This window comes from Notolabrus celidotus, chromosome 3 (assembly GCF_009762535.1).
Source record: "Notolabrus celidotus isolate fNotCel1 chromosome 3, fNotCel1.pri, whole genome shotgun sequence".
Taxonomy (NCBI): domain Eukaryota; kingdom Metazoa; phylum Chordata; class Actinopteri; order Labriformes; family Labridae; genus Notolabrus; species Notolabrus celidotus.
The window spans coordinates 18,213,060-18,239,070 of NC_048274.1; the positions used below are offsets into that span (position 1 = coordinate 18,213,060).

General features: G+C 39.0%; 2 protein-coding genes across 7 annotated transcripts in view; both read left to right on the forward strand.

Moving 5' to 3' along the window:
* The window catches only part of LOC117810946 (myocyte-specific enhancer factor 2A-like), a 31,132-nt gene extending 20,582 nt beyond the window's left edge, over window positions 1-10,550 (forward strand). Inside the window, 4 exon segments of the mRNA XM_034680955.1 lie at window positions 1,016-1,176; window positions 6,310-6,436; window positions 6,761-6,863; window positions 8,833-10,550. Of these exon segments, the coding sequence (XP_034536846.1) occupies window positions 1,016-1,176; window positions 6,310-6,436; window positions 6,761-6,863; window positions 8,833-9,163 (722 nt within the window). The 3' untranslated portion in view covers window positions 9,164-10,550.
* A 1,755-nt stretch (window positions 10,551-12,305) lies between these two features.
* mctp2b (multiple C2 domains, transmembrane 2b) overlaps window positions 12,306-26,011 on the forward strand; it is a 57,924-nt gene continuing 44,218 nt past the window's right edge. The window contains exons 1-2 of one of the 6 annotated variants that reach the window (XM_034680743.1): window positions 12,369-12,392; window positions 13,589-13,680. The gene's annotated coding sequence lies outside the window, so the exon portion shown is untranslated. Of the gene's footprint in view, window positions 12,393-13,588; window positions 13,681-17,864; window positions 17,981-18,529; window positions 18,686-26,011 lie in introns of those variants that run through there. The other 5 variants (XM_034680744.1, XM_034680745.1, XM_034680742.1 and 2 more) reach the window with 5 other exon arrangements.

The following is a 26,011-nucleotide window of genomic DNA, read 5'->3' on the forward strand; positions in this document are numbered from 1 at the left end:
CTCCTGTGAAGAGTTTTAAACTAGTTATGAAACAGACTGAAATAAATACTGATATCTTGTTTTGAGCTACAAAGGCAACCAAGGCCATCAGCATCAAGACTTCTTATTTCTAAGATGTCATTTCTTATGTCTGTCACTCCCACCTGAGGGTAGGTGTCAGACAAGTGATCGCAGAGCTGACTTAATAGTCTCATTATTTTTTTAAATTTTCAACGAGTGTCGTACTTGACTGTCAAATGAAGGGAGGATAAAATTTACTCTTTAAAAAGCTACTTTCAAATGAAAAGACAAAATCAGCAAAAATACAAGAGGCATCACTTTGTCTGTAGGGGGCACTAAAATCAACACAACCTGAAAGTTTCTCACAGGAGCTTTAACCTGCAGCATAAGAGTGTGACTGGTCAAAAAAAAAAAAAAGGGAATAGTTTAAAGTCACTGTTCATATCAGGAAGTGATTAAAGCATGACTGCTAAAGGAGAGATTTCTGCTCCAGGAAATCATATACACGACAGTCGTCCCTCAGTCTTCACAAACTGTCTTCCTCACAGACGATCCACCCCGTCATCTTCGTGCTCTATCTCCCAGAACAGCATGTCTCATATGAACACTGGCATTATGTAATGTCAGTAGCAAGAAAAGATCAATTATTCATTCTTATCTCCTGTATAATATATAGCTGTACTTCTCCATTCTGTGTTGGTGGACAGGTTGAGCTAACACATGGGACTGTAACCTCCCCACCTGCTAAAACTACTTTTCTAATCTTCAGATATTATATAATCCGGGTGCATTGTGGGTTCAACTGAAGAAAAAGGAGTGTAAGAGGCTCTGAAAATATCCCTGGCACAATGTGTATTTGAACAGAATGCACATGCAGGCCTCCTGCTATGTAGAAAGCTCATATTCTCCATGAACCCAACAGTCAGTCAACCTGTCAGTCAGCTTTCAAGGAAAAGTTGGGATTTTACTGCCATCGTCTCTAAGATGTCCTTGTTTTCTATATTTCTGTGTTCAGTGAACGGTTTCGTGGGCTCATCTGGTGGAGGCAGCTTGGGGAAGATCCTGCAACCCAAATCTCCCCCTGTTCCTCCACCTGGAAGCAGTCTGGTCCCCGCCAGCCGTAAGACTGACCTCCGAGTAGTCATCCCGCAGTCCAAAGGAATGATGCAAACACTGGTAAGTGTGTGTGCGTGTTTGTGTGGTTAAAAACATAAAGAGAGGCAGACACACACACACACACACAGCTTATGAAATGCCCTTTCAAAGTGTTGCACCTCTCTCTGTAAAAACACAGGCCTAAGTGGTGCGAGGTTTATTAGGAACCAACTGTCCGAGGTGTTATTTAAGCCTCTGGGACTCTTGATGCAGTTAAGAGCAGAGTAAATAAATGATTCACATTACCAAAGAACTGGTGAGCAACTTTCCAGAACCATCAGTTTGGCTTCATCTGGTTCAGATGGTTGGTGAGTTTACAAATGAAATCACTGGTTCTGGATGTCTGTCATCTGGAGTGAAAAAAAAACCTTCATTAAGTCTGGTGAAGACTTTTTCAGTACTTAAAAGAGAAATGGCGTGAAGGCATGGGATGTCTGTACTGTAACCACTAATCCTCTTCATTGTGGACTAACACTTTGTTAACATTTCAGTTTGCTTGTCCAAACACAATGTGTGAATTCTTCAGGTCTTACACACGGACTGGATTTCATACCTCATGAAACATTTTACTGTTTTGGCTGCTCTGTTTACAGTCTTCTTCTCTTCTTTTACTGGCACGTTGCTACTCTTCACTACACTTTACTGCAACTCTATGAACACGTGTGTTATAACGCTGTTCATGTGAGTTGTTGTGTATGAGCAGAGTAATGCAGGACCATGTTGGGCTTGTTGGTAACTAAGCAATCATTTTCTTGGATACTTGATTTCAAAATCCATGTCAGTATTAAATTACCTATATAGTTTTGAATCAGTCATTATGTCTAATCATAGAACTCAACAAATCTTATGTATCCAGGGGAGCACTCAGGCTGTTTTAGAGGAGGAGGTGAAAACAATAAAAAGGACACCTGCTGTATGTTACAGAGCACCAGTGCAGAGAAAGCTGAGATCACCTTGTAAGCTCCTAGGTTTTCTCTCTTTCCTTGGCTTTATATGATCATAGGTTAGTGCATAGGTCCAGGTCTAAGCTGTCAAAAATAAGGGCTGGTAAAAATCTTAACATCAAACATCAAAATGTGAAATGTCCAATTTATTAAAAGCTTTAAATCTCACAGAGTTCACGGTTTGGTGTTCAGACTCTTCAGCCTGCAGTAGTAGTCTTCAGAGCAGCTTCAGTCTCTTTCTTCCTTTACATATTTTTCTCAGCAGCTGTGATCCAATACTGAGGTTATTGATTCATACTCCCTCTCTGTAGCCTTTCCCCTCCCACACTACTCTCAAACATGATGTAATGATTAGCAAACATGGAGAAAAAAATGTTTCGTTTTTTCTTTCCTGTTGTGACAATGAGGTGTCATTTATCTGCTGGCTGGTGAGTACAGGGGATTTTTATGTTTTACAGTCATTGACCAGAAAATGACTAAATTAATTATTCTTCTGTCATGGAAATTAACATAAAGTTTGGCTGTTTGGGATAGATATTTATCAAAGTTTACATTACAAAAATCAGCTCATATCAGCTGACCTGTATTAACTCAGATCAGATTATTAGATATTATGGTCATTTACAGTCCCAATGCCTGACACAAAAAGTTGGTGGGGCAAGCAAAGATAAAGCGCTTAATGAATATTTGATTTGAAATTAAACACATTCTGAGGTGTGACGAGTGACTGCATCAGTGGTGCATGTAATGTACAAATATATCAATCAACAACTACCTCCGGCATGATTTTCACTGCAGGAACACATACAGTGCTGCTCATTCTTTACATCCCAGTTCATGGGTTGTGTCCCCCTGCTGCCACCTATTGAGCGGTGATGTGTAATGCATTTGGGGCACATTTTTCCTGTGTCCCAAGAAGCTTCTGTCTCATGTGACCAATTTGTAACTTTAGTCCCTTATAAGATTTTATACATACATTTTATCGCAGATTATACATTTTACATCCTAACGACGTAATACTTACCTTACGCTTTTTCAATTTTATATATTCAATTCAAACACCTTTTCTTAAAGATCCTATTCTATAAACATCTGTCATTCTGTGTGGGAAGTAGTGGTGTGTACCCTCAATTGACCTCTGATCAAGAACAGATCCAAGAATGAAACCCCTCCCTTGTGACCTTTGGATCCTTTGAATAAGACTCACTTAGGGATGGTTTTTAAAGTTGATAAAATCTTGTCTGACAAATACTGAACTGAGTAAACACCCTTCATCCCACGTGTAGCTGTCAACACCACCTCTTCACAAATCAGTTATTCATCAGCATTTCTCATACTTCTGTTTTCTGTTCAGAACTGGATGACGAATCATTGATTGACACCATGTGTGATGGAGCAGTAAGAATTCAGCATCTTCTTGTTTGGTGGTTGGAGCACTGAACACCAGCGTTTTTGGATGACACTGTGGTGTGATTGTGAAACATGCAATGATGTTACAAACAGTAACTGATACGCTACAATTTCCACAATGTTTAAAGCAGCAGGGTCAGAGGTTGAGCCGCTGAGACGATGAAATGCTTCTGCTTTTTATTCACTGCAGTAAATGACGATGGGCTGCGGTTAGACAGCAGCTCTGCTTGATCACTGTAAAACTGTGTCTCACTTCCTGTGTGTGTGTGTGGGTGTGTGTGTGTGTGTGTGTGTGTAATAGAGTTCTGAAACTCTGTTATGAGTGCAATTGTTTTGGAATTTTCCTGACCTATATTGGTGCAAGCTGCAAGAGATATGAGCGCCGTTACTTTTCTCCATCTGTTTAATATCATCATCATCAATCAGTCAATCAGTTAATTCTTATTTTCATATACTGATTCATAACAAAAGTTGTATCAAGACATCTTTAAAAATAACAAGCTCAGACCATTCTCTCAGCTGGCAACATTTAGCAACAGTGGAAGGAATAAAAGTTGGTCTTTACAGGCAGAGACCCCGGGCAGAACCAGACTGGTGTTGACAGCCAACTGCTGGGACTGTTAAGGCAAAGACAGCTGGACAGAGACAAATAAACAGCAACAACAACAACAGCACTGACTGAGAAAAAAAATCAATGTTAAAATCATTTGAAGATGATTTTATAGAATTAAAAATGATTCATGTTTTCAGCTTATAAGAGAAGTCAGGTTGTCATAATCCTTCTAACAAGATGAACAAACACAAATATTTCAGTTACATGTAAAGTTAAAACATTAGCTATAATTAATAAATTACATTTCAAGCAGGCAAGACACAATTTGAAGATTATAGGTCATTACAACTGAATGAATAATGAAACTTGAAAGAAATCTTTGAGCGTAGGATGTGTGAATTTGGCAGCAGAAGAAATTCCCCTAGAGTCCAGACACTGGTGGTGGTTGTGGTTGATGAATTCTAGGAATTGAAGACTTGCAGAGATCAGGTGGAGATGGGGAGGTGGAGGGGTGCGCACCATCAATGCAAGGAGGAACTAGCTGGAGAGAGAGACACATTTAAAAAGACAGCAGAAAGTTGATAGGCTGACGATAAGGGCGTGCCACTGAGCTATTGGATGACAGCCGCCGCTGATTAACCTATGACAGCTCCATGATAAAAGAGAGACTGATTTTAAGAGTTGTAGCAGTTGGAGTCAGGCAGGAGAGCTAAAAAACCTCTAGGAAGATATGTGGTTAGACATGTGGTTCATAATGTAAATAAGACCAAAAGTGAAAAAGCTAAGAACACAGAAAAAGAGTGAGGGAAATGGAAAAACAGGAGCTTGTGTGTCAGCTCCATTGGCAGTCTAAGCCTAAAGAAGCATAACTAGGAGCTGGTCTACGCCGGAGCCAGCTCTAACTATAAGCATTAGTTAAGTTTGGGGCCTACTCTGAGAAGTATAGAGGGAGTCTGCCTCCTAGACCCTGACTAGATGATTCATGTTAGCTTCTTCTTTTTAGCAGCTTCTGTAACCCATAGCGACGGGGATGCCACAGATCACACAGGAAAGGAAAGAGGAAGGAAACTTGAAGTGCTGCAAACTTCACACTTGTCAGCTCTGATGGTATCAGTTAGCTAGACCACCATACTGTGCGTGTACATGTGTGTGCGTTCAGCAGGGAATGATCTCATACAGAGTGATGTCATTGCTGAAATCATCAGGCTGGAGTGCAAACACTCGAACACTAAACTTGTGATTAAAGTTTGATAATTGAGGTTTACTTGCAGCTTTTTTGGAGAGGCATATCGTTTAAAAACAACTCTAGCTTAATTTGAGACAGAGGCTGGTTAAAATGAACTGCCTGCTGGTCTTAGTGGTTTTTTGGGTAGTTGGTGAAACACTCCATCAAGTGAATTAGCTCTGAGGCTGCAGCAGTAAACTTTATACATGTATGAGGCTGATACCAGATTAAATGTAAGACATTTGTGTCGTTGTGAAAAATAGCCCAAAATTGAGAGAAGTAATCAAAAGAATGAGATTTTCGTTACATTATGTTACAGAATCATTCAGTTCCTGACTCCAGACAGACCACCAGAGTGCCTTCTTCCTGATCTATGGGGACTTCAACCATGTATCTTCTACATAGCTTATTTTGCCTTCTGTGCATACTTTTATTATCATTATTTTCATTGTATTTGTATTTATATCTCATGAATTACTTTTGTATAGGAGCAACTTTAATGACTGAATTTCCCCTAAAGTATTTCTGATTCTGATTCTGAACTGTTATACAAACTGGACCCTTTGTGTATCAAAGCTTTGAGTAAATACTCTCAGGTATTTGTCTTGAAATGGGTTTGAGGATTCAGTTCTCTAAAATAAATAAAAGCTAGCAGGCAGGAAGTCTGTCTTCAAGTTGAAAGCATTCTGGGAAATGTAGCAAATTAGACAATCAAGCATAAACAATGTTTCAGGTTAATACAAAGTGCATTTAACATCAACCTAAGACCACTTCATAAAGAGTATTCCAGGTATTTACTCTTGAAACAGTATCACCTCTCTCTTGCTCTGTTAGTTCCTGATTGTTTTACTGACACCATGTGGTTGAGCGTGGCATCACAAGCCATGCTGAGCTGCGTGTAATCGACTGAACACTTGAGCTGCAATCTGAGCTCCTTAAAACCACAGACAGAGCGAGTAAAGATGTCAACTCTTTTTTGATTAAATGAATAAACTGAGCGACTGTGTTTATTTATGTTTCAGAGTAACCAGAGGCTGAGCAGCACTCAGTCCAGCCAGCCTCTGTCCACCCCAGTGGTCTCAATGACAACGCCCAGTCTGCCCCACCAGAGTCTGGTCTACTCTGGCATCAGCTCCACCTACAACGACGGTACCTGACCTTTATTACTGTTTGTAATGTGAAGCTGTTGATACTGTAGCCTCAGAGGACCTAAAGAGAAACAATAAGGCTAAAAAAGACAGTGCTATGTTGATACTTAGAGAGGAAGTCATGACCATATACAGCACATAACCCCTGGCAGATGTACTGAAGAGTTTGCTGTCACTATAAGAGGCCGTATTGTTGTCAGACAAAGCAGCCGGGGTTCTGTAATTGTTAAAGATTAATAAGAGGCTGCCCAAAACGACATGTTGCTGCAGTCTAACTCTGTTTGTGTGCCGTTATGTAACATGATGTCTTCCCTCTCTTTGTCAGATTATTCCCTGAACAGTGCGGAGCTGCCCGGCTTCTGCTCTCCTGCTGCCTCCTCTCTGGGCTCCATGGCGGCGTGGCAGCAACATCAGCTGAGCTCACTGGGGTAAACTCTCGACACAGTTAACCTTTCTTTCAAGTTTTACTGTTTTAACTCAGCAAATAGTCTGCAACACAGCTGTGGTAGTTCACACATATGTATTGAATTATCCACCTGACATGAACAGTCTATAAAGCAGTTGGAGAGTTAAAGTGGTAGTAATAGTAATATTGTAATTGTTGTTACTGGCTAATATGGTCTACTGATCATACCATACCAGATAAGGCTGTAGCAGGAAACCCCTGAGTGTACTGGGTGAGCAGGGTGTATTTTAAAAGTGCATTTTTCATGTGATAAGGTGGAGTGTGTCCTGAGTTGAAAAAGCACCTGACATTAAAACATCTCTGACTGTAAAACAAGTGATCCCAAGTGATCATTTTACTGTAAAACTACATCATTAGATCCTTTCTAACAATGCATGTATGTGTAAATGATGTATTCGTGTATCAGGTGAAGTCAGGTTGTGCCAGTGTATTTGTGGAGCACATTTTAAAGCTACAAATATTGAGTAAAGTGCTTTACAGAAAAAAAAAAAAAAAAAAGACCTAAGAGTGATCAAAAATAAGCACGACCACTAAGAGGATTCAAAATCAATTGAGATAAAAAGTCACAACACAAATGGCATTACATAAACAAAAAATGAAATACGAGTTAAAATAGCTGAGCATGAATTGGAAGCCAGACAAATATGAGTGAGGAGAAGTTATGAAGGTATCAATGATGGAGGAGAAAAGATGTTAGATGTAAACATTTCCACAGTGTAAGGCTGACGAATGAAAAGCTGGGTCACCTTTGGATTTAAGATGAGTGCAGTGAATAAAGAGCAGTGAATGTCGAGTACATCTGAGGAGTCAGGAGATGTTTAACAGTTTTAGCATTTTAAATTTGTAAAGATATAAGATACAGACTACACAGGGCTTTAAAACACTAGTATGAGAGGATTGATTGATGTCAGGAAGTGTGGGGAGATAGAGTTCTTCTTCTTGGTATCAGTTGCAGTTTTTTAATTGAATTGAGCCTCAATGAAGCTGCTACAGGTGAGATATACCTGACAGACTGATTCCTGGGAATTGTAGTACTCCAAGTTCATCCATCCATCCATTATCTTGACCGCTTATCCCGTTAGGGGTCACGGGGGGCTGGAGCCTATCCCAGTTGGCTTCGGGCGGAAGGCAGGGTACACCCTGGACAGGTCGCCAGCCTGTCACAGGGCTACTAAAGTTATCTCAAGACATTTTAAAAAGAACAGGTTCAGACCATACTGTCAGTTGGCAACATTTAGCAACAGTGGCAGGAATAAAAGTTGGTCTTTACAGGCAGAAACCTTGAGCAGAACCAGACTTGTGTTGAACAGCTATCTGCTGGGACTGTGAGGGCAAAGACAGCTGAAAACCTCAAAACTGTCAGACAGTAAGATAAAGAGAGCTGAACCTTCTTCTCTTACTCTCCTCTCTTTCCTCACTAAAGTGGAGGAGTAGAGGAGGTGGATTGTATAGCTGAACCCAGCAGGGGTGGGAGGTGAAGGCTAGCATAAAGGTGGGTAGATTTGGGACACTGGAGCTAACTTTTCAGCCTGTCCAAGATAGGCAATCCAGTTATGAGGGAGGAATGGAAATCGTTTTCTTCACTGAACACTCATTTTTGTTCCTCATCGAGGTGTAAAATATTTTGTACCTCATGGACTCATCTTATGTTTTGTTACTAGGATTGTAGTTTTACTGTTGTCAAATAGATGAATTGAAATTAAGTCAAGTGAAATATTGCTGTGGTTAAGTTGCAGGCTAATGTAGCATACCCCAGTTGAGCACAGTTATACAGGACAGGTTTCAGTTTTAGCCAACCAAAGAAAGGTTCTCTCTTCAGTCTGCAGATCTGTCAGTTTCACCACTAGGGGGCGACATTACTCCACATTCATTACTTTAAATGCTCTCCTCCTCCTCCTCCTCCTCCTCCTCCTCTGTCTCTCTGTCTGTAGTTCTGGGAGCTCCAATCTCTCCATCAACACCAACCACAACGTCAACATCAAAGCCGAGCCCATCTCCCCACCCCGTGACCACCTCAGCCAATCAGGCTACATGACCCAGGCTCATGCCCATCCTCACGCTTCTTCATCCAACCGAGCAGAGTTGGGAAGGTCTCCTGCAGACAGCGTCAGCTCCTCTTGCAGCTCCCATGAGGGTGGCAGCGAGCGGGAGGAGCTGCAGCAGCGGCAGCAGCCAGACTTCCACCCGCTCCCTGTGAGCCGCTCGGAGGGTAGGCAGAGTCCGACAGTCAAACGCATGAGAATGGACAGCTGGGTGACATAAACACGAAGGTCACATGACCACACAACACCAGGGAAACACAGGAAGGACACTGATATGCAAACAAGATGTGTATTTTATTGATGTGTTCAGTTATTTTTCATTAAGATGTTTGTTTTATCTTGAGAAGGGTTCAGCCATTATCTTATCCGCGTTCAGGTTATCAAAAAGTTCCATCCTTTTCCAGCATAAACCATTTTAGCACTTCAGATGATTATAAGGGTCCAATTGCAGTACAATCAGAAATGTTTGTATCAGGTGAGATAGATGCAGTCCAAAAAAGTCAGCTTGGTTTGTCGTCAGTCTTGCTGCTGCTTAGTTTGGGTAGTTAAGCAGTGAAGTGCTTCTGAATGTCTCCCATTGGCAGAGGTGGCCAAACTACGCAGATCATTTATTCAAGTGGAAATACAGAAACGTGCAAAAAAAATGTTCAGAATTCAACTTCTTCACTGAAGTTTAAATTAAACTGTACAGACACTGAAATGTACTGACAGAATAAAGTTCCCCTCTGATGAATGTTTCTGTGCAAAGCTAACTAAAGCTTGTGTAATATTTTTCAGAATATTAAATATGAATTACTCTTTTTTTTAGATACAAAACAATGTTAAAAAAAAATAACCGTTACTTTTTTCTAGTATCCACAGTTAATGTTGGCTTTTTTCATCTAAGTTCTCCCTGTAGGTCAAAGATATAACAAATTGTCTGCAGTTAAGTTTTATTACAAAGTTTTGCCATGCTGCATCTGAATCATTTTCATTCTGTTACAATTGTTGTTGTTTTAGGCACTGATGGATACGCTGAATGCAAAGGCATCATCTTTTTTTTGTGTATTATTGTCCCATTTAGGCTGAAATTGGTCATGGAAGCAATTAAGAATAACAAATTCTCATTAGAGGCATCAAAGCTGTTGTTTATTAGGCCGTTCTGAAAATGTAAGGAGTAAAAAGTACAGATATCTGTGTTTCAATGTAGGGTGTTACATTTAAAGTATAAATTACTTTAACAAATTCCCAGTCAAATGTAACTGTAATGCAGTAACTGAGTATTTGCACTTTGTTTCTAAAGCATTTGTACTTTTTTACTTCCCACCTCTGCTCATTGGGTTTCTTCAGTTCATTTCTGATCTCCTCAGGGTTTGAAACATTGAGTGTAACATGAAAGCAATACTCCCTCCACATCACTCTAAATAAGACACTTATTTATATCAGCCAAAGCAGTATGCTGTTTTATGTTGTTTGTAATTGTTTTTATATTGTGCACAGAGTTAGAAAATGTTGCACTTAGATTTAAACTGAAAGCCATGGACACTTGTTCTGTATGTTCTACCCAAATATGTTGTATTTGTTTTGTATATACTATCTTTAATATATATCACTTTTGGTGTACCTAATTATTCTTGGTCTGTCTTTTCTGTCTGCCTCGCTGACAGGTGACTCGAACACCATGTTTACTGAAGTTTATTTTAGTGGACGATTCCCCACATTTACATGATACCATCCATTATTTTATCATCCTGTGTCAGTCTGAAAATCTGTTTTAAATACGACACACTTCACTGTCTCAGAAAATACATTTTGAAGCTCCTCTGAGCAACTGTCAGTGTGTCGATTCTGGCGCCCCCTGTGGACAGAAGTATATAATGTGTCTTTGCTGATCTTGTCCTGTCCATACATCGTGGTTATTTCTGATGAATAATTTATTTTAATGTTCATCTTATAATCAAGTATAGCACTCATATTTGCAGTGGGAATTGTGGAAAGGGAAGATTCTGTTGCAAGCTCATCTATCACCCTGGCAGGGAGTAGATGCATTTGAAATAACCATATAGAAATGTTCAGTCTTATTGCTGATGGTCTTGTTTGTGTATGTAGATCATAGAAACATCAGTCCAGTCCTTTTCCAAACCAGTTAAAAACAAAGCTTTTTGAGAAGGACCTTAAGAGCGGTGACGACGAGTGTTTTTCAAATTCACACTAAACATGAGTTACTAGTTCAAAGTTCAGTTCATACCATCTAAAATGAACTAGTATGCGTTCATAGTTCTTTTTTATAATTTGAACTAAGTTCATTGTCCAAATTTTTTTTTTTTTCACGCTTGTTTTTTTTAGCTGGGTCTATATTCTTTTACAGTAGAGCCAGTCTCAAGCCCTTAATCACTGACATTTACTAAACTCCATGGATTACTGTTCTCTAATATACAATTACAGACAGGTATTAATTGTAAAAGCCAAGAAAATCTGCAGCTATGAAAACTTTGAAACACGCATCTAACTCTACTATCTGTTAGCTGAATATTTGGTAAAAGAATCTGACTTTAACGCCACAGGGACAATCCCCTAATATAGGAGAGTTAAGGGAAAAGAAACACTGAACAAACAAAAACTTAAGTGAACTATTCCCCCTTCTCAAAAGGTACACCTCTCTAAAACCATATCAGCCCGTTGGGGTCTGTCCTGATGCATTCATGAAACTTGTTCAAATGTTCACAACAGCTGCTTCACAGGCATCACTAACTACATCTTGACTACTAGCCGCATAAGCCATGCTGAATGCCTGTCTGTTGCCGTAAAACTGACTTTGGCTACAGTAAACACAGCACTCTGTATCTCTCGGAAACCCTTTATACCTCTTGGATCCACCCGCAATGTGAGCGGTTGTTCTCTGCATCCGTTCCCGTTTATGCTCTGTAAACAGAGCGGTTCAGTTCCCCATTCACCAAAAGATCAATGCGTTCATGTTTGCGTGTTCACGCACAACATTGTCACAACCATATACACTGTATACAAGGAGGGAAAGGCAGGAGATTGAGCAAACCCATTTATTTACAGTGAACAGTAACACCAACACTAAAAACACCACGTACATAGCCACATGCACCAGACAGACTAACCTCCCTCAGAGACAAAGGGCTTACATAAATACCCTCTCCAATTGGTTGCTACCATGTGCAGGGGTGCTTGACATATGAACCCTATAAAAATCTCCCCAGAAGCCTAAAATATACATAATATTAATCTACCCACACTTCTACCTACATATGTGTTAGTTCCATTAACTCATATTTTCCTTCAGAACTAATTTACGGGGAAATATAAGTTACAAACCCTCGGGCACTAACCACCCCCTATATGTATCAATCTGATGGAACCCTCCCAGCACCATAAAGAGGCTGTTTGTTTCCCCTGGGACTCTTTTGCTTGTGCACCCTGGGAGCGGTCACAAAGAGGTACAGGTAAGTGTTTGTCCATTTTTACTCGCACATACATCAATTCATTTTGCACAGTTAAATACTTGAATGGAACACAGAATATCCTGAGCTCTATCACTGAACACTATCTGTTCCCCATAGACTGCCTGCAGGAAACACACAATTAACTGCAGAACAAAATAAAGGACTTAAACTACAACTTCTCTGCCTTATTATTGTATCAGTCATAATATTTAACTATGCAACTGTTAAATTTCATTGGCTGTCTGTACAACATAAAATGTTATCACAATTCCTGAGCCCAATACTCCAATGGCGGAGACTAACAAGAACTCCGTTACAAGCGTCAAGGTATCTTAAATTGACAACAATTAAAACTATAAGATTACAATAAGCAAAACAAACCAGCTCTTTAGAATTTAACTAAAACATATCCTATGTGAAAACAATTAATTCAGCTTTGAAAACTGTAGCTGCACTGTAACCAAAGAAAAAAAAAACCTGGTTTGTAAAAATATTTCGTGTGTATCTGAGATTAAATTAAGATATTCTGTTTAAAGCAGCGGTGAAGAACATTAATGTGTGGATTTTTGTGACCCCTTGTGGAGAAGGTGGTACCTCTCTTAGTGTCCTACCTGCTGCACAGATGACAAGAATTCAAAATTAGTAAGGCATAAAGTGATAGTCATTATCAATGAAACATTTCCACAGAAGCAGACTGAATAAGAATTAAACTGATTATATTTAGAGCTACTGAGAGATGTATTTATTTCCAAGGAGACTGCTGTCTCCAGCTGATGTCCTTATTTGTCCTTGTAATCACTGGCATAGGAAACACACATGTCCAAAACTAATTAACATGGTGTGACGTGCAAGTTTTTGAGATGACATTGATGACAAAAAAACCCAGACTGTCCACTGCTGTTCACCGCTGAGATAACGTTGATTACAGTAAGAGCTGTGTGAACCTTCCACCTATGCTAACCAACTTCATTCATCTAAACCTCTAACCTAATCCCACACAGCAGCCCAATCGCACCATCTAGTGTTCAAAGTGAGCACCTGTGAATGCAAACAATTTATTTACTAGAGGACAAAATATACAAAAAAAGAACAAGACGATCAATATTTTAATGTGTTTTTGGATTAAATGTTTATGAAGAGGTCAGTATTGGATGACAGTTGATAGAAATATCTACAAAGAAACACTGCTTTTTCAGACTGGCTGGTTTTGACCTGAGTTTTCACAGTGGATCAGTGACTGCTTGTATAGGAGTGCTCATGAGGAGGCTTGAGGAAATTAAACATTGAGGTAAGTGGAAGTTACAAATACATGTTATGTTAGAGGAGTGCAATAGCTGCATGTGTACACACACAGTGGTTCCACTGAAAGTTGGTTATGGATGTGGATAGGAATTGTGATTCTGAATAATGAGTCATGTTCATAAGAAGAGGGAGAGGGAGATTAATGAAGTATGAATTTAAATCCTTAGGTGTTCATTTAGATTCCAGTTTATAGAGTGTGCAAAACTGTCAAATCAAACTTAAACTTAAAATATCCTCATTCTACAGGAATACAGTTTACTGGGCTATGACAGTTTTGTCCATTTCTCATTCATAAAACTAGTTTTTTGAGCACTAGTGAACAACCTTGCACCAGAAATGTAAAAAACATTCAGTCAATCACCTCAGTGAGAGGTGTAAAACTATGAAATGCATTACCGTCTGAAATTAAGAAACTGACAGGACTTGAGGTTTTTACCACACGTATAAAGAAATGGCTTAAACTGAAGCAAGTCTGTGAAGACTAACTTTGCAGTTTAAAATCATGGAACAAAACCAAACATATGTTTACCTTGTGCATATTTTAAAATGAGGTCACTGTTTGTTTTTCTTTATTTTATGATGGTCTCTATTTCAGTTGAAGTCTTACATTGGATTGCACACATTGATCCTATTGTATGTTTTAATGTTTGTAGTATTTCAAATTCAATACTTTAAGCTTATAGAAGCCTAACCAAGGACATGGTTTGCAAATTAGCCATGGCTAGATACTTGTATGCATGGCATCTATGTTGTATACTTTATGAGATAATGTTGCATGCATTTGTCCCTGTCAAATAAAAAAAAAGTAAATAGTGTGGAATGTAAAAAAAAAAAAGCTGAGATAACGTTTTATTCACACTCCTGGTGCACCTTTTCAGCAGAAGAAAGAGAGCATCTTTTATTGGACAAAAAAATAACTGTACTGCACTGTACAGGAGTCTTGTATCAGAATACTTCAGATGCTTCATTTCAATGAGCCCAACCTTAATAAAAGGTTTCCCAAGGGGCAGAGATGGAAAGAAAATGTAGTTTTGGCTTCACAGGTATCAACTTTATGGTTCTTGGAAATGAAAAAATGACTGATAAATTAAAAAGAAAAAAAAAGAAAATGGCTGCTCTGACTATTTGGCTTTATACTACATTAAAGAGGCAAATGGCAATAGTACCTGTATTGACTGGATCTGATTGTTAAGGACATTAAGTAACAATATTTTACCTGGAGACAGAATCGATATAGTTTACTGAGATTATATTAAATCAGATATCACCTGTATAAAGCCTGGCATGAAATGTAAGAGGTTCTCTCTGGTTGTGGCCTGCCCAATGAACTGCTGCATGAATGAAAAATAATTGTGACTATTACAGGAGAGGGAGCCCTGTGTTTTTGTTAAAGCCCCTGTGAGGAGTTTTTCATTGGTTTATCTAAAAAGGCAAACAAGACTATCAGCAGGAAACATTAGTGATTTCTATATTTACAGTTAGGAACACATTTCACTGTAAAATGACAATGTATTGACTTTTTAATCAGGAGCACTACTTACTCATGTACAGGACAAAGTCAGCAGAGAGATAAGAGGCACTGCTGTGTCCACAGAGGGTGCTAAAGTCACTACAAACTGAACATGCCTCAACAGAGCTTTAAAGCAAGCACCATGGATACAAAATAAGCATCAATTACAATAATTTCAAATAATGCATCATGTCTGTGATAAAGGTGAAATAATTAATGTAAGTCAAACTGAACTGCTCTTAAATGGTAATTAATGGCCTTTGTAACTTATCTGTCTTTATTCAATTACTCAGTATAGTAGTAGGTATTCTGAATAAAACACTCTGATCACTCATTCAAAATAGTGTGTTCTTAGAAGAGAAACAACCTTCTGCATGCCAAGGCCTGGTTCGCTCACTCACGTCACTGTAAGGTGGAGGACTGTAGGGTGGAGGGATTAAAAGCTCCAAGGTGAATGGTAATGATGAGAGCAAACAGCTGCCTGATAAAAGGATTAGATTATCATGAGCCACAAAAGACAGCTCAGTGAAACCTTGCAGCATTATTTAGAGTTTTGATGGACACAATTTAAAGGGCTATTTTGTCAGTTTCATTCAGCTTTACATGGAAATATATTACAATGTGTTCAATAATACAATGGAAATAACAATAAGTGATGCCAAGGACAACATGTTAAGACAGGTCATATTAAATCAGTCTGAATAAAGGAGCCCAGGAAGTTTCACCAGTTCTTTTTTTTTTTTTAAACTGTGTCAAAGGTGTTTCTATTAATCTACATTTGTACGCATTGTGTTTGCAAAGTTTCCATCTCAGGTTGGCCTTGAGAGTCAGGAAATACTTAGGGGATTATGTTAACTGAAAAGGTGGGTATGAAAATTAGAATCCTGACAGGGTGAGCAGGACCCTGACGTGAAGTGGAGGGGTCTCGTGTAGGGGGAAGAGCTGAATGAGGACAGAAATGTCAGCATAAACATTCCTGCACAAGTCCTGTTCACCTTGTATAATGTTACATTAGACGTGGAAATGGTCAGTTTGAGGTGAATTATAACAAATAAGCATATAAGCAAATAAGATGAAGTGTAATAATCCCCCTAATATGTAGGACAGGACCCCTTCCCCTTCTTGTAGGAGTCCTACTCACCCCCTCAGGATACAAAAGTGCATAACCTATTCACTATTCATTATCTCTTTCACAATACTAACAAAAGAATTACATGATCCTCCCAAAATCTGTAACAGTTTGCAGGGTATCAGAGTCTCTACTTCAATTTGGGCAAATAAAATACAAAATTCAAACTGACAAGACTCCAAAATATATCACATGGGATGAGTTTGCAGCGTTCTTTTACCAGTGCTGTGGAAGTTAGCACAGGTATAGCCTAAAATAATGTGGGAAAAATGTATAACAAGGAACTTTCCAGTATACTAGGCTGACTACAAAGTATACTGACAACACCACTGACTATGTCCACAAATTAGTAAGCAAAGAGTTGAATCAACATTCAGTAACATTCAACTTAGCTGAACAACAGTGAGGATTTAAGCAGGAAGATTATATTGTACTATTCTTTAAAAAAAAGAGAAAGGATGAGTCTAAAAATGTATATAGTATTTTAAAATGTTGAATTATGTAAGTGGGATTTTTCCAGCAGTATTATAAAATAAATCATTTTTTTGGTAACACACATGGATTGCTTTTGAGTGATCAAAAATGTATTTAACTAAAATTTGTTTTTTTCTTATGTTATATAAATATTGTGTTGAAACTTTCATAACAGTAATATATTTTAGATTTTACAAAATGTACATAAATGACTGTTCCATCTAACAAAATATGAAATTATAGCCTAAAGCTTATTTCTTTTTAATATATTTATCCCCATTCTTCTTTTGAGACAACAAGAGAGGACATTTCAAAATGTGGTGTTTTGGAATGTAACAAAAATTAATTTTCATCAGGTATGTTGTGTGTTGATGTTGTGACCTTATGACTATGAACAGGTACTCTGGAAGCTCTTTCTTTGACGTTTTACTTCACTAAAGAATATTTACATCACCTGATGAGCCGCTCCTCAGCTTTAAAACTCCATGTACAAAAAACTGAACATGCATTCATACATTTTATTTACCTGTACTCTCATGATATGGTGTTAGTTAGATTTCAGTTGTTTTATTGGGATCTTTACTAAATGTCAGATGGTCATAGCTTATGTCCTAAAATAACAAATAAGGACAAATTAACTAAACAAAGTTAGACAGTATATAACAAATAATGTTAGAGCAAAGAAAAAAGAAAGAAATATACATTTATAAGTAAGAAAAGTCAGTGAGAGAAAATAATGTATATAAAAATATATGCCCACATATATAAACACACATACACATATGCTTACATTTGGTAATCAAGGGATCTTGTTCAAAACAAAGGATAATATAGAGTGGATCACCTACTCCTAGTATATAAACAGTGAATGTAAAGTAGGCTGGTCAGTGGTCATCATAGTAACAGTGATAGTGGATGACTGTAATGCACTTTCAATATAATCAGGTCAAACGTATTTTCTCTGTAGCAGACAGCAAAGACTATCACTGTCAGGGAAGTTCATCCAGGGATGTCAAGGGTGTGCAAAGCCTACGTGTGGATCATGCCATGACGCAGCGAATGCGTCTGTCATGGATGTAAACACAGCTCCATCCACGTGGAGAGAAAACACATATTTGCACCGAAGCTCGAGCTTCATTGTAGGCTATGCGTGAGACAAGGAAACAGGGTGAGGTAAGTCGGCCTAGTTTGGTATCCTGTGAAGCTAGAATTTGTACTTCATTTTATTGGCACTGTGACTACATGGAATAAATCAAACACACACCTCTGCAGTTGACTATTTTACCGCAAAAAACAACAACGTTCTGTTATCTGTATCAAATCAAATCAACTTTATTTATATAGCACTTTACACACAACACAGTTGATCCAAAGTGCTTCACAACAGAACATGAGGAAAACAAAGAGAGAATTAAATAAATAACACACAAACAGAGGAAGAGAGAGGGAAAGAAGAGTGGTTAGAGCAATATAATTAAAAATGAAATTAACAGTAATAATAACAGTAATGACAATAAATATAATTAACAGTTAATAGTATAGTTGTGCAAATGTTCCCTCCATTTAACCATGTAGGTTATATCTCTGTTAAAAGCTGTTTTTGAAATTGGGTCGTCACTATAGCACGCGAACGCACTGTCTGTCTGGCAGGGCTTTTATTTTGAAGGTCTTGCTCTAAACAACTGTGTGTGTGTGTGTGTGTGTGTGTGTCTGTGTCTGTGTGTGATATTTGATGCTCAGAGACAGGAGGAAGTTTGAAGGAGCCTCACATTACGGTGCATGCTTTGAGCTGTTACCTCCGGCTACTTTAGCACACTATCTTGCGGTCATGAGATGAATAAAAACCGGTCGTTTGGAGGTTCTTAACGTCCACGGAAGGTAAAAGCATTGTTTATCAGCTTCTTTTTATGAAATAGGTAAGCATGACGTGAGTTACCTGTGGGGGTTCGTAAGGTGGGGCTGCTCAGGTGAGCCCTCTTCCTGCTCGGGAATGCTTCTTTTGGCGGATAGGTGAAGGTGCCTGTGTATTATTGTCTTTTATTGTCGTAAACATAGTGTCTTTTGCATGCCGAATTGAAAAAATGGCACTGTGTCACCCAGTGTAGGATTTGAGAGTATGATATTATAGCTTTTATTTTACTTTAAGCGGGATGACATTCATTTTCTAGATTTATTAATGGAGTTTGGTGCATCCCATTCTCAGGGAGCAACGGGTCACTGAGAAAACACTAGATGCATAGGAGGAGAGAGGTTTCTTACACAGATGGACTTTAATCTAGGCTATAGCCTAATTGGACACTTCTTACTAAACTGCAGGAAATTTGGAAATTCTTAAAGGTGGTCAGTCTGAAAAGTGTATTTCTTCAATACATGCCAACATGTGAGGTTTAATAACCATGTATGAGTTGCCATAGTCTATATCAAAGCTTTTAATCACTAACCTCACCACTAAATGTTTCATATCCAGGGGAACTTGAGATCCTTTGTTTCTTCTTCTGTAGCTTTATTTTATTTTTAGTTGCGTTCTTTCTGCAGTAAAAGTCTTGCCCCATATCAAAGTGTGGGAACCGCAAAGTGTGAAACAGTTTCAGGAAATAGCTTCCCCTCCTCTTGTTCAGACAGAGCTGTTGTGTGGTTGCACAACTTGACTCACCAATCGAGAAACAAAATTCCAAACACATGTAAAGTCAGTATAACTAAGCAGTGTGAGAAAATGTGTATTTGGAATTAAAAATGTCAACATGCTGTTCCCTTTGATGTGCAGAAAATGTGGTTGATATGAATGTGTAGGGGTGACAGTGTAACATGACTGATGTGTTCTCTCCTTTTAGCAGCGTGGTCATAAAGCAGAGCTGTAATATTTAAAGGATCCAGTCATCAAAAGTGCTTCCATGTTTAACAACGGATTAACCCAGTATCGTTTGAAAACACCATCATCCTGTTTTCCTATTCTGACTGGCGTTTGTAAAATCACTGTATTTGTTTGTCTGAAATGATGGCGACCTCATTTTGGAGTGATGGCAGAGATGTGTGCTTGTTTTTCTAGCAGGCGACTGTACATGTGTCAGCCTGCTCCAGCTGCTGTAATAACAACTGCTGAGGCTTACTGTTCACAAGAAACATTCAAATGAATGAAATAAATACAACCAGTAATGTTTAATGTAACAGGATGTATCTATTTTCAGGCAAGTGTAAATTCACAATTCTCACCTCAGACAACACAGCGTATCCCGGACTATGCTTTCTTCAGGCAGAGTTGGAAAATAAGACAGATTAAAACACACAAAAATACCAGTACACATACTTTCCCAGATATTTTAGCTGTCTAACTTATAACATAACATTCCTAACATGTCAGCATCATACCTTTAAGAGTGCTGTAACATTATAATAGAGTTTTTGTATTTGTAGTTTCTGTGAACCTGTGTGTATGTCCCTTTCATTTTACATGCTTCCGAACTATTTATTTATTTTCTATAATTTTTATTTTTCAAAAAGCAGGTAGAAATAACAGTGTAGTTTCGTACAATGATTTTTGTTTTACTTAAACATACATGAACAGGAACATACCCTCCCTCCCCCTCTACCTCTCCCTCCAGCAAACCTGTTGTACAGTGAGACAGACTAGTAGAAACATACACATACAGTACAGGCCAAAAGTTTGGACACACCTTCTCATTCAATGCGTTTTCTTTATTTTCATGACTATTTACATTGTAGATTCTCACTGAAGGCATCAAAACTATAAATGAACACGTGGAGTTATGTACTTAACAAAAAAAGTTGAAATAACTGAAAACATGTTTTATATTCTAGTTTCTTCAAAATAGCCACCCTTTGCGCTGATTACTGCTTTGCACACTCTTGGCATTCTCTCGATGAGCTTCAAGAGGTAGTCACCTGAAATGGTTTCCACTTCACAGGTGTGCCTTATCAGGGTTAATTAGTGGAATTTCTTGCTTTATCAAAGGGGTTGGGACCATCAGTTGTGTTGTGCAGAAGTCAGGTTAATACACAGCCGACAGCCCTATTGGACAACTGTTAAAATTCATATTATGGCAAGAACCAATCAGCTAACTGAAGAAAAATGAGTGGCCATCATTACTTTAAGAAATGAAGGTCAGTCAGTCCGGAAAATTGCAAAAACTTTAAATGTGTCCCCAAGTGGAGTCACAATAACCATCAAGCGCTACAACGAAACTGGCACACATGAGGACCGACCCAGGAAAGGAAGACCAAGAGTCACCTCTGCTTCTGAGGATAAGTTCATCCGAGTCATCAGCCTCAGAAATCGCAAGTTAACAGCAGCTCAGATCAGAGACCAGATGAATGCCACACAGAGTTCTAGCAGCAGACCCATCTCTACAACAACTGTTAAGAGGAGACTGCGCGAATCAGGCCTTCATGGCCAAATAGCTGCTAGGAAACCGCTGCTAAGGAGAGGCAACAAGCAGAAGAGATTTGTTTGGGCATAGAAACACAAGGAATGGACATTAGACCAGTGGAAATCTGTGCTTTGGTCTGATGAGTCCAAATTTGAGATCTTTGGTTCCAACCGCCGTGTCTTTGTGAGACGCAGAAAAGGTGAACGGATGGATTCCACATGCCTGGTTCCCACTGTGAAGCATGGAGGAGGAGGTGTGATGGTGTGGGGGTGTTTTGCTGGTGACACTGTTGGGGATTTATTCAAAATTGAAGGCACACTGAACCAGCATGGCTACCACAGCATCCTGCAGCGACATGCCATCCCATCCGGTTTGCGTTTAGTTGGACGATCATTTATTTTTCAACAGGACAATGACCCCAAACACACCTCCAGGCTGTGTAAGGGCCATTTGACCAAGAAGGAGAGTGATGGAGTGCTGCGGCAGATGACCTGGCCTCCACAGTCACCGGACCTGAACCCAATCGAGATGGTTTGGGGTGAGCTGGACCGCAGAGTGAAGGCAAAGGGGCTAACAAGTGCTAAGCACCTCTGGGAACTCCTTCAAGACTGTTGGAAAACCATTTCAGGTGACTACCTCTTGAAGCTCATCGAGAGAATGCCAAGAGTGTGCAAAGCAGTAATCAGAGCAAAGGGTGGCTATTTTGAAGAAACTAGAATATAAAACATGTTTTCAGTTATTTCACCTTTTTTTGTTAAGTACATAACTCCATGTGTTCATTCATAGTTTTGATGCCTTCAGTGAGAATCTACAATGTAAATAGTCATGAAAATAAAGAAAACGCATTGAATGAGAAGGTGTGTCCAAACTTTTGGCCTGTACTGTATATATACATAATATCTACAGTGACAACCCGTAAAGACCGACAGGTTTAAAAGAACAATCATAATAATAATATAAAATACAATCAAAATAAATTAAGATAACTTAGGTAAAATAAAAAAAGAGAACAAAAAACGTGCAAATAGAAATGTTTTGTGGAGAGTAGTTGTGCAAATACAAAAGTTGCTATGTATGGCTTAAACTATCACGAGAGCAGTGGGAGTTGATTGCTCACGCATTGGTTGACAGCAAGCTTGGACTATGCTTTAGAACTATTAAGCCTAAATGTCCTTCGACTCTCATCAACAGATTTTTACTTCTCTTAAAGCACTTATGGACTTTGTTATTTTTTATTTTCCTGAAACATCGCCCTTCATTATCTTAAAGAAACATCTTTTGATGCTGATCTTTTGACCTTCATCCGTTGTGTCGTGGTTTGGTGGCTTGTATAGGTGATATTAGTGTGATTTGATCTGACTGATCAGGCATGGTTTTTTACTTTTGTTTTTGCTTTACTTTTCATCTTGATTTATTCCAAAACGTTATGTGAGATGAGTGTCTTTACAAGGTTGTCTGCAGAGGGGCTTCTGGAGTTTCCCGTAACCTGGCTGACTCAGCTCCACAGCCTTCATGTGTCCACAGAGTGGGCTGTCTACTAAAATAGAGACACACTTGATCATTTAGACCCCAACAGGCTGACTCTTTGAGAATAAAAGTTTGGTGAAGTCACATAAGACTTTATCCAAGGCTGGTCTTTCCACACCTGGCCAGCTGTAAAATCTGTGCACTCAGATTGTACCTTTGGAGGCAAGGCAACTTTATTTGTATAGCGCATTTCATACACAAGGGTAACTCAATGTGCTTTACATTAAAACATTAAAAGCATTGGAAACATTCAGACAAGCATAAAAGAACACAATTAAAATGAGTCTAGGTGAAAAGCTTACTGAATGGCTTGATTGTCAGTCAGAATCACCAAGAAGACCCACTCACTGAGTTGTAGCCTGGATCTCAATTTGATGAGAACACCAGAGCGCTGTTCGGTAGTATACCAGTACTAAAGTGTTTTTGGGAACATGACTACAGCCTACTCTGTAATATCATCTCTTGTCCTTTCTAATTATTGTAGCAAACATTTAAAGGCACTATGAGGAGTTTACGTGTGTTGATTCTGGTGACCCCTCTAATTAAAATCAGCAGTGTTTCTTGGGATGAAGACTACATATCCCATGAGCACTATCACACACTATTGTAAAGATGCATTTGTAGTGGAATCTAATCTTTGATCAAGACAGTGTTTTGCAGGATGCAGAGTGATTAGTTCATGTATTAATTTGTAGCTATGTAAAACAATTAGCTTTATAAACTCTGATTTATTACCATTAGTTAGCTTTCAAAAAGTGAACAGACGAATCAGTTTAACATTACCCATCACAGCCCCAGTGACATGATGAGAGCTCCGGTGTACTGATAAATGTCTGAATGACATAAATATGCTCAAGTGCTGCAGTCAAGCATACACACACTGGAATAAACATTAACTCCTAGGGGTGTAATGATTCTTTTTAACAACGATTCGATTTGTATAATGATTTGTGATTGCTGATACGATTAAAGGACGATATTGGTTCATTTATTAGATCCGATCCGAAACGATTCAGTGACTCGAAATAGATTCAGTAACTTTTTAGCCAAAAATTCAACCAGTGTGACTGAAATAAATACCTTGATACTGGACAGTCCTAGATTTCTGTTGTTGCCGTGATTTTTTTGGCCCGAGCCGAGGCCTCTGCAGAGCTGACGTTACCTTGCGCTGCTGCTACAGCGGGAACACTGCAAGAGGTGCCTGAATGGCCGGCGTTGTGTGAAATCCCATGGCGCCTTAGTAGGTGGTTGGATAGATTTGCTGAGTTGCCGTGGTACTTTACTTGACCTTTACATATTACATCCATTTCCAAAGCCCCATTAAATTATGCATAGATTTATTTTTGTTGCTCCTGTTACTGACTAAGTTGTTGGTCTAAGACTAAACGTTTTAAGATGCTCTGACATGAGCCCATGAAGTGAAACACCCTGACAATAAAATGCAATGACAAAAGAAGAGATGAAGGCTACTATCCCAGTACACAGTCATGCAGATGAACTGGTTTTTCTGCTGTGACCAAAACTGCATTAGTGTTAAAGTAAACTCCTGTGCCCTGGTCCTTCAGACCGGTGCTCATTGGGCTGGATAAACTGGTCACTGTGGAACTGAGCTCAAATGATTATGTAACTGCCTTGACTGTTTCTGTTGGTTATAAGTAAGTGCTCCTCTACAACCACTTGCTCACTATACAGTATCCAACTACAGATACAAACAAGCTGACCTGAGATGTTGAATTAAACATTACTTTTCTGATTTTGAAATAAGTCATTTATTCAGATTCCTTGCTTGGAAGGCTTCCATGGCAGCAGTCTATTGTTATCAGCTTACCTGTGGGTTAAATCAACATTGAAGTTCAATTGTTAAGGTCTTCCAATCTTTAACTTCTGAAGTCTGTTGCCTTTATCGTTTCACTGAACCTATCCTTTAACTGTGTCCAATACTGCCTTGTGTTTGTTTTCTCCACTTTGGTTGAAGTCTCTTTCATTCAGCTCCTCGTGTCTTTCAGCCTCCCTCCCTGTTTTCCTCCTCTGGTCTTCTCTCTCTGCTAGTCACTGGTCAGTCATTAACCACTTATCTAAAGTCTTGTGCTCTGAAAATTAGGGATGCACCGAAATTAAAATTCTTGGCTGAAAACCGAAAATGAGGAAACCAAGGCCGAAAACCCAAAACCGAAATAAATTATTATGCCAATTATTAGTAGGGAGACAGGGACAGTTGTAACATTTCACTCCTTGGATTTGAGATTAAGCCATGCATTTTCTGTTTGTGTTGCACAGGCGTTTTCTAGGCCATTTATTAGCAGACACTTGAAGCTAGTTTGTATAGCAGTTTGAACACACTGGGTTAAAAGAGCTCAAAGTTATAGACAGAAATGTAAAAAAATGTTACAACTGTCCCCGGTCTCCCCTACCATTGCATTTATGGCTATGACTGTGTACTAACCTCACTAAAATCAAGGATATCATTGAACATATCAGATGACGAGGGTACATGCCCCTCATCTGGATCAGAGACGAGTCCTTTTTTCTGCGCTCTGTTCTCCTTCCTGTACTGTGCGCTTCTCCGTCTCAAGGCCGGTTCTCTGCATCCATCACAGCCTGGATCATTTCTTGTGCGCACTGCTTTATTTACACATCCAAGTAATGATCTTTATAACGCAGATCAAGTACAGTCGGGATGAAGTGCAGAGGATCCGAATAGATCTCAGTGAAACGTGTGCTGACAGACTCTAAGAGTGTACTTTTCATTGTTTTCACTCCGTGGTCCGTCTCAATGTCTTTCCTTAGAAGATGCTTTAGTGCTGCAATTAAAGGAATAACGGATGCAGACATGTCGGCCCTTATCAAGACAAGGGCGTACTGGCCACGTTTTTGCTTGTGTCATCACAACATAACGTTAGAAGAAGTTACCAGAGTATGCTACTTTCACTCAAATATAAGAGTAGTAGCTAATGTACAGCTATAATAAATCCACAGTGACAGCACAGGGCACCCTGTTTTAAGCTTCTGCTTTGGAGAAGCCTAGAAAACTTGATTTTGTTTTTTTAAGACTGGTAAATGATTGTATCTGACTTGTCCAGAGGCTGTCTTACTGTTTCCTGTTTCCCAGTCCTCATTGTGCGATTCATCCAAGCGGCAACCTCCCGTCTCAAAATATTAAGCCCATGCGGAAGTGTTATAAACTGCAGTTCATCGTGAATCCGCTTGAGGCTGGCTGCAGAAACACCGGAAACCACATAGACACCAATTCAAAAAAGACGATCTTTACAACATTAATAAACATGTTTACATC